Source organism: Phoenix dactylifera, chromosome 18 (assembly GCF_051530095.1).
Source record: "Phoenix dactylifera cultivar Ajwa chromosome 18, Ajwa_hap1_PhDact_Kaust_v1.1, whole genome shotgun sequence".
In the NCBI taxonomy this organism is placed as follows: domain Eukaryota; kingdom Viridiplantae; phylum Streptophyta; class Magnoliopsida; order Arecales; family Arecaceae; genus Phoenix; species Phoenix dactylifera.
In genome coordinates, this window is record NC_143207.1 from 8585587 (window position 1) to 8594746 (window position 9160).

Consider the following 9160-nt stretch of genomic DNA (forward strand, 5'->3'; position numbering starts at 1 on the left):
GAGCCGGGGCTGACCAAGCTGGGTTAATCTCCAGCTTGGTTTGAAATTAATTTTAAGCCTATGAATAACTCTGAGTTGAGTTTAACCCAAACTGAGCTTTAGTTGAGCTTTTCTAATTGAGTGACAGCCCTACATGTACCTAGTAATGTAGTGCAGCCTTCCTCTAAAGGAGGCTACCCAATCTGAAATACCATGACAAAAACATAAATTTGTCCAAGTCAATGAATACAAAGATTATTTTTATACTTTAAGTCATCAAACTGACTGGGTTTTTATTACTATCGTTACAATGCATGATGATGATTTGCATCCTGGAGCTTTGAGTTAGAGCAATGCAACAAAATAGCAGCAGAAGACCTGACATGAAGCTTTCGTATTTCTGAAAAGCAGCAGATGAAAATAACTTCAGCTCCTCATAGGGCTGCAAAGTAAAGCATTAAAAAACATTTATGACTTTGAACAATCCTAATAAAGCTGTCACATTATTTATTTTTGATGTGGAGTGACATAAAGGAGTTCAAACTGGCGTCCTACCTCACATCTTCAGCCTGTTTCTTTACCACATCAAAGATTACATGTGTCATTTGATTGGAAGGTAGTAGAAAAAGGGGCAAACCTTTTTCGTTGGGCAGAAACTGACAATTTTATGTTTCACAACTAATTGATTGTCTCAAATGTTCATAGTATGCGAGGACTCTCAGGGAGAAAGGTGTTGAGGTCAAAGTGATTGTATTTCCTGAAGATGTCCATGGAATCGAGAGGTTTGCTACTGTCATCTCATGCCTAAACAACCATGAACAATTACTCGAAGTACTGACATTTGCTCTTTGTTGCAGACCACAATCTGATTTCGAAAGCTTTCTTAACATTGGTGTATGGTTTAAGAAGTACTGTAAATGAACATCATATTCTGTTCTAACTATACTTGTTGGTGAGTATTAAACATTCACATTATCATTGGAATAATGAATTCATTGGCCTTGTGTATTTATTTGCTTGGTTTCTGTATATATATTTTGAGCCAAAATGATGACATGGCTTTAAGTTGTGGACACCACCTTAGCAAAAGGACCACTTGGATCAACAACTGAAAAAACATATACAGAACTTAATCAAGGGTAGACTAACCAGCCGATAAGAGAGAGGAAGTTTCATTTAGCGGTAGATGTTGCACAAAGCTATGTTGAAATACATGCTCGGTCTGTTGAGGTGCAGGTTGTTTCAATCCATTTCAGTTGAATATAGCCATCACATCTGAAAGTTTTTTATAAGATATCAATATGTATTAAAAAATTACTACTCCCATTCCCCAAAAAGAAAATCATGTCTTGCCTATATGAGGCCCCACTAGCACCATCCCTCTTGACAACTCTAGAACTAATGTTCTAGACAATCCTTTGGTAAGCTGATCAGGTAGATTCCTTTCAGATTTTACAAAATTTAATGCAATCAAGTTATTATTTAATTTGTATCTCAATGATTTATAATGCACTTTTAAGTGCCTATTCATTTTCATATTTGCATTTTCTTGATTGCATTTATCTATAGCGAATCTGTAGTCATAATGAATAAATATAGAAGGTAATGGTGAAATCACAAGAGGTAAGTCTTCCAGTAGATCTTTAAGCCACTCGGTCTCAATGCTAGTGGTATCTAGGGCAATCATTTCAGGTTCCATGGTGCTTTTAACCACTACAGTTTGTTTGGTGTCAACTGTATCACTGATTCAGTTGGCATCATTGTAGCCTTCCTGAATAGCAGGATAATTGCAATAGTTTAATCCTAGAGATACGGTATTCTTAAGGTACCAGAGAATTTTTTCTAGAGCAGTCCAATGATTATTGTTAGGGCTGTGAGAATATCTACTTAGTCGGTTCACAAAGTATGCAATATCAGGCCTGGTGTAATTTGCATGAAACTATAGAAAACCAATGATCTGGCCATACAAGCTTTGATTGACTGGATCACCTAAGTTCTTCTTTAGATGAAGAGATGCATTATAGGGAGTAGATACAGGATGATAATCAGAGTAGTGAAACTTTTTAAGAATCTTCTCCACATAGTGGCTTTGGGATAATGTTATTCCATCTTCATTCCTTATGATTTTAGTATTTAGGATTGGGTCTGCTTCTCCTTAATCTTTCATGTCAAATTTTAGAGATAAAAATTATTTTACTTCATTAATAATTTCTAAGTCTGTTCCAAAAATTAGGATATCATCTACATATAAACATAAGATTATAATTTTGTTATTCTTCTTTTTATAATATACACATTCATGTGTGTTATTAATTTTAAAACCATTATTTAGGATTATTTCATCAAGTTTAAGGTGCCATTGTTTTGAGGCTTGTTTTAAACTATAAAGAGATCTAATCAACCTACATACCTTTTTCTCTTGACCTGGGACAATAAAACCTTCGGGTTGGTCTATGTAGATCTCCATCTAGGTCCCCATTCAAGAAAGTGGTTTTAATATTCATTTGATGTATAACCAGCTTATCAATGGAAGCCAAGACAACAAGGATCCTAATGGTAGTGATTCTAGCTGTAGGGGCATAAACATCAAGGAAGTCCATCCCAAGTTTTTGAGTAAAACTTTTGGCTACTAACCTAGCCTTGTATTTATCTGCAGTTTTATCTGGTCTAAGTTTCTTCTTAAAGATCCATTTACACCCTATGGGATTACTTCCTGCAGGTAGATCTGCCAATTTTCAAGTATGGTTTGAACTATGGATTGCATTTTATTATCTATTGTTTCTTTCCAGAAGGGGGCATCTAAAGATTTCATGGCATTTTCTAAAGAAGTAGGGGAGTCTTCTATTAGGAATGTGTAGTAGTCTTCTCTAAAGTTCTTTTCAACTCTTAGTTCTTTTACTTCTTATAGGTTCAGTTTCTTCTTCTTCTTCCTCTCTAAATCTGGTTCTGCTTGAACTAGTCCCTAGATTATTCTTGGTATTTATTTGATCATTTATCCTTATTTTAAAGAAAAATATACTTTCAAAGTAGATTGCATCTCTTGCTTCCATTATGATGTTATTAATTTTATTTATTTGAGAGTTAAACACTAAAAATCTATTAACATTACTCTCAATTACATATCCTATAAATATTGCATCTACTGTTTTGGATCAATTTTTTTTTTGTTGTTGAAATTTTTACTTTAGCTAAGCACACTTTTAAGTATTTTAAGTTAGGTTTTCTATGTTTTCATATTTCATATTGGATTTTATCATTATATTTGAATGAAATTCTGTTCAAGATATAAGATGCAATTACTAGTGCCTTCTTCCAAAGATTTTTTAGCGCACCGGAACTAATTAGCATAGAGTTAACCATATCCATTAAAGTTCTATTTTTTCTTTCAGCTACTCCATTAGATTGGGTAAATAGGAAACTGTTATTTCATGAATTATCTCATGTTTTTCACAGAACTGGGTCAGCTCAAATGAGGTATATTCACCTTCTCTATCAGACCTTAAGGTTTTAAATTTTTTATCTAGTTGGTTTTTAGAATTTGTTTTATAGATTTTGAGTTATTTAAGATCTTATTTTTAGCTTTGATAAGATAAAGGTGACAGTATCTAGAAAGGTCATATATGAAAGTTACAAAATATTTGTTTCTACCCCTTGAGGTTCTTCCTGAGTCACATACATCACTATGTATGAGTCCAAGGAGATAAGAATCTCTACTTACAGAGTGAAAGGGTTTTTTAAGTAATTTGGCCTCTACACATATCTCACATTTGTCATTATTCTTAAGTTTTGATTTTAGGATTAAGTTCAAGTGTATTAATCTTTTAATTGAACTGTAGTTTACATGTTCCAGCCTACCATGCCCGACAACAGGAGAGTCAATATGAAGAACAATAGAATTTTCGTTCATAGATGGAATAATTACATTGGGTTTGAACAACCCATCACAAAAAAAATCTTTTTCGATAAAAGATATACCATGGGTTACTACAAGTTTATTTGATTCAAAAACAATTCGATATCCTTGCTCGACAAGCAAGAATCCACTAACTAGATTTCTACGGATATTTGGAATGTGGTGCATGCCTTGCAGAGTGAGGATCTTTTCAAAGGTAAGTGTCAAATCCACTCGTCCCACTCCAAGCATGCGTGCCACAGCATTATTACCCATGGTCACAGTTCCTCCACATGAGACTTGATAAGATGAAAATCAGAAGCGATCAGAACAAACATGTATACTAGCTCTAGTATCAATCCACCAGTCAAGTGCTAATTGGATCATGTTAACTTCAGGTATGAAGGAAACAAACCTGATAGCAGTCCCAGAGGAGTCAGCCCCATAGGTTACCATGTTGGCCTGGGCGCCAGAAGTGGCAGAACCCTTACTTCTAGGTTGACGACGAGTAGTGATCTTGTAGAAGTATTGGTTGGCCATATGGTTGGTCCGACCACAGACAAAACAGCAATGAACAGATTCTCATTCTTTCTCTTTTTTCTGCTTCTAAGAGAAGTTGGGTCTTTTGTTGTTGGGCTGGAAGGAGTTTCTATGGTTGAATGATTTTTTGTTGAAGGATTTGTTGTGGTTAGATGGAAAGAATGATTCTAATTTTTGGATTTAGGCTTGGATTCAACATTGTTGACTTTTGGCAAAGGAGTGGAGGAGTGAAATTTTTTCCTAAGGCGATGTTCTTTTTCAATCCTAATAGAATTTAGGACTTGAGTTAGAGACAGATCTTCTTGGGTGTGGCTTAAAGTCTTCGCAAAGTCTGACCAAGTAGAAGGAAGTTTGTCTATGATACAGGCAACTTGAAAAGACTCATCTAGGTGGGTTCCATTTGCCTGGAGTTGAAGAATCAGGGTTTCATATTCATGGATTTGATCATTCACAGATTTGGAATCAACAAATTTAAACTTGCTAAAGTCAGAGGCCTTAAATCTCTTTACCCCGGCATCATCAAGTCCATATTTATTTTCTAGGGTATCCTAGAGATCCTTGGCATCATCAAGTCTATATTGATTTTCTAGGGGATCCCAGATATCCTTGGCACTCTTAGCTATATAATAAATATCATAAAGCTTATTAGAAAAGGCTCCTAGGATTCTATGAAGACAGTGGTAGTTGGTTTCTTCTGGAGTCCTAGTGGAGGAGGTGGAGGAAGCAGCAGCAGTTTGAGAAGAGGAATGAGCAGGTGATGAGAGCACAAAAGTGCAATCTACACATCACTTAAATTAGTATTATTGTTAACAGATAATGATAAAATTGCTGATTTAATATTATATTTTTGTTGAGTGCAAGTGATCGTAAAATCAAAGCTGAAATGCACATTGGGTCCAAAAAAATGCATCACCGCAGGTGAACAACCAACCGTATGGGGTCAGACCTAGTTGCACACTAGAAGGAGCATTAGCAGACTAAGTGCAGCCACATGTAGCAACAACATATCCTTCCCATCCGTGATCTTCATCCGTCCGTGAGCCCAAGCATCTCAGTTTCCTTCCGCGTTGGATCCGCCCTCCACGCATCTCCGCGTTCCCATCTTTTTGTGGCCCAAAAAAGGAAACAATGCTTCATTCTTCTGGAGCGCGTGATCCATGCTTCCTCTTCCGTATCTTGCCATCTAGGACGGACCCGCATCCAAGCTCCCACGATTCTGCGTCCAGCTTTGAATCAGCTTCCAGATTAGCATCCCACGATCAGCTCGTTTCCGAGTCCACGCTCCTTCCTTCCGCATCAATCTCTCCCGCATGCAGTCCATCCGTGCGTCTTCCGGATTCGCGACCCTAGGCACCGCTTCCGTCTTCTCTACATGCGAATCTCCCGCAAAGCATCCTCCGCATCCCATGCTTCCAGATCTATGATCAGATCCCGCAGGCGTCCATGATCCACCTCCCAGATCTTAGGTTCCTGCGTCCACGGCCCAGCTACCGGCTCCTCCGCGTCCGATTCTTCCGCATCCACAGCTTCATCCAGCTGTTCGCGAGCACCTCTGCATCCGTCTGCGTCTTAGAGCTTCACAGCACATCCCAGCAAGCCTCCCGCGATGCAAGCGATCACGATCAGTTCCCGAGCGTCTCTGTTTATCCATTTGAAGAAGATTGCGATCCTACGCATGCATCCACATCAGCATCCAGCCGTCCGCGTCCATCCTCTTCTCCTGGGGATTCATCTCAGCCAACCGGTCTCCACCATGTGCGATCAGGGGGATCGAAGGCCAAGGGATATTTCTCTCTCGGCTGCCGAAGGGGGGGGGGGGGGGGAGGCTCTTATCTCTCATTCGAAAAAAACAGAGGGGGGCTCTCGCATCTCTAAAAAAAAAAGAAAGAAATAGGGGAGGTCTTGTTTCCGAAAAGAAAAGAAAAAAATGAGAGGGAGGATAATGTTTTTAATGAGAGGCTGATTTTTTAGCTGAAGAGTGATGGAGGAACCTTTGATATATTACTTTTTTTGAAGTAAACTCTGAACCTTTGCTCTTATTGATTTATGTTTTTGATGTTTTATGGATTCTTGCATAATTATTGGGTAGATAGTTCTTTAATGGTTTATGTCTATTGATATATAGATTCCTTTAGTATTTGATTTGTCATAGACGTACTAGGTACGATGAATGCTTAGAAGTTGGGTTCATGTGTTCATGAAAAATATACCATGATTAGATCTATCCTACTATTAATCTTTAATCAAGAACCATAGAGTTTATTTCTTGGATACAATATCATCAAGGGGGATTTCAGATCCCTAACCATCTCTATTTCATTGAACTTTGTTTATTTATCTATTATTCTTTATTTTTAATTCTAAAAACCATCTGAAATTACATCTGAAATTACGATAGTAATACATATACCGTTCCCTGAGGATTCGACCTCGGACTTCCGAGTTTTACTACTTGCGCGATTCTCTTGCACTTTGGAGAGCAGTTTTGCGAACGCATCAAGTTTTTGGCGCCGTTACCGGAGAATCGGCTGAATTATTAATATATTTTCAGATTTAATTAGAGATTTAGTTTAGGTAAGTTTCATTTATTTAATAAAAATAATAAAATAAAATAAAATAAAAATAAAATAAAAATTGCATGCTAAAGTGGAATAGGGACGACACCGGTCGATTGAGTCGTTCATTTTGTGATAATTCCTTAGAACACAATCTTGAGATTCCTTCGCAGTATTTCACACCCTGTAAGATGACTGATTTAAATGAAGATGCGGGGAGTCATCATGATTGAGAATATGAACCCCCTGTTATGACTTTGAGACAATACCTACAACCTACTAGAGCTAGTCAGCCTTCATGCATGATTTTTTTCAATAATGTAGGACATTTTGACGTCAAACCAGGGGTAATTCAATTACTACCAAAATTTTAGGGATTAGAGTCTGAGAGTCCTTACCTTCATCTGAAAGACTTTGAAGAATTGGGCATTACATTTAGAGTGCCGAACGTGAGGATGTCCTCAAGCTGACGTTGTTCCCTTTCTCTCTAAAGGATAAGGCCAAAACATGGTTAAACTCCTTGCGATCTAGATCAATAAGAACTTGGCAAGATATGCAGAGAGAATTTTTGAAGAAGTTCTTTCCTGCACAAAGAATCAACTTTCTCAAAAGGCATATCAGCAATTTCCAACAAAAAGACAATGAAACTTTTTATGAATGTTGGGAGAGATTTAAAGATCTTCTTCTCTCATGCCCCATTATGGGTTCGAAACTTGGAGTACTATTAGCTTCTTCTATGAAGGTTTATCTCTACAGTTGAAACAGTTTGTAGAGACCAGGTGCAATGGTAGATTTTTAGAAAAACAACATGATGAGGCATGGGAGTATTTGGATTCCCTTGCTGAGACTGCCCAACTTTGGGATAACGGGGATAGAAACAATAAGTCTTTGCCTAAGCCTACTAGCTCTGGATAGGGTGGCCTTTACAACCTCAGAACTGAAGATGATCTTCATGCTAAAATGGCAGCCCTCACTGGGAAGGTAGAAGAAATTGAGCTTAGAAAGGTTGAGCCTGTCAAGACTATAGAGCTCATAAACGAGTGTTGTGGGATCTGTGATATGTCTAGTCATACCACTACAGATGGCTCCACCATACCGGCATTCAAGGAAGTCTTGCACGATCAAGCAAATACTATGAACTCCTACCAGAAGCCTTATAATGATCCATTCTCGAATACCTATAACCCTGATTGGAAGAATCATCCGAACTTTAGGTGGAAAAATGATTATCCTCAGCAGTAATACCATTCAGCTCCTCCACCTGCACATTCTACTTTTGCATCACCGCCCTCTCAGAAGCCGAATATTGAGGATACCTTGCAATCTATACAATCTTTTCTACAAGGTCAAGCCAATATCAATGCTCAAAATACTCGAAATTTTGAAGATATAAGGAACCAATTGTCAATGTTGACTACCGTCCTAAGTACCCAAGAGAAGGGTAAGTTTCTAGCTGAACCCCAACCTAACCTACAAGTGCATGGTAGTAATAATGCGGCTCCTTCTAGTTCGCATACAAAGAATGCAAAGAGCATTATGATTTTGCGTAATGGGAAAGTCATTGATCAGACCATCCCATTGAGACCGCAGGTCACTTTTAATTCTGATGTGCCCAAAGCTGATGAAAAGGACAAAGAAGAAGTTGAGGTCCCAACTTCTACTGAAAAAGTTGAATGCCCTTTTTCTTCACCTTTTCCACAACGGTTAAAGCTGTTGCAAAAGTTCGAACCTAATTTTGAAATTCTTGAGCTTTTTAAGCAGGTAAAGATTAACATACCTCTTCTTGATGCAATCAAACGAGTACCCTCATATGCCAAATTTTTGAAGGACTTGTGTACTGTCAAGCGTCGATTAAATGTTAAGAAGAATGCATTTTTAACTGAAAATGTGAGTGCTATTTTGCAGCACAACATTCTCCCTAAATATAAAGATCCCAGTTGCCCAACTATCTCATGCATCATAGGCAACTTTAGGATAGAGCGAGCATTGTTAAATTTAGGGGCGAGTGTGAATTTGTTGCCATATTTTGTATATGAGCAACTTGGTTTAGGTGAGTTGAAGCCAACCTCCGTCACTTTGCAATTAGCTGACAGGTCAATCAAGATTCCAAGGAGGATTATCGAGGATGTATTGGTCCAAATAGATAAGTTCTACTTTTCCGTCGACTTTATCGTATTGGACACACATCCGGCTT

The 9160-nt window shown here is 37.9% G+C and overlaps 1 protein-coding gene and 1 non-coding gene across 5 annotated transcripts in view; one reads left to right on the forward strand and one right to left on the reverse strand.

Moving 5' to 3' along the window:
* Positions 1 to 991, forward strand: part of AARE (acylaminoacyl-peptidase-like protein) — a 29087-nt gene extending 28096 nt beyond the window's left edge. For 2 of the 4 annotated variants that reach the window (XR_015974745.2, XR_015974746.2), the window contains exons 17-19: positions 318 to 595; positions 685 to 761; positions 837 to 991. Coding sequence is in view for 2 of the 4 variants with exons in the window: in XM_039116603.3 (XP_038972531.2) it covers positions 685 to 761; positions 837 to 900 (141 nt within the window). In the remaining 2 variants the exon portion in view is untranslated. The remainder of the gene's footprint in view (positions 1 to 317; positions 596 to 684; positions 762 to 836) is intronic. The other 2 variants (XM_039116603.3, XM_017843931.5) reach the window with 1 other exon arrangement.
* Positions 992 to 7567: 6576 nt separating this feature from the next.
* On the reverse strand, positions 7568 to 7673 carry LOC113463021 (small nucleolar RNA R71). Its single transcript, XR_003386560.1, has one exon. It is a non-coding gene; the product is annotated as a small nucleolar RNA R71 (small nucleolar RNA).
* Positions 7674 to 9160: the final 1487 nt, after the last annotated feature.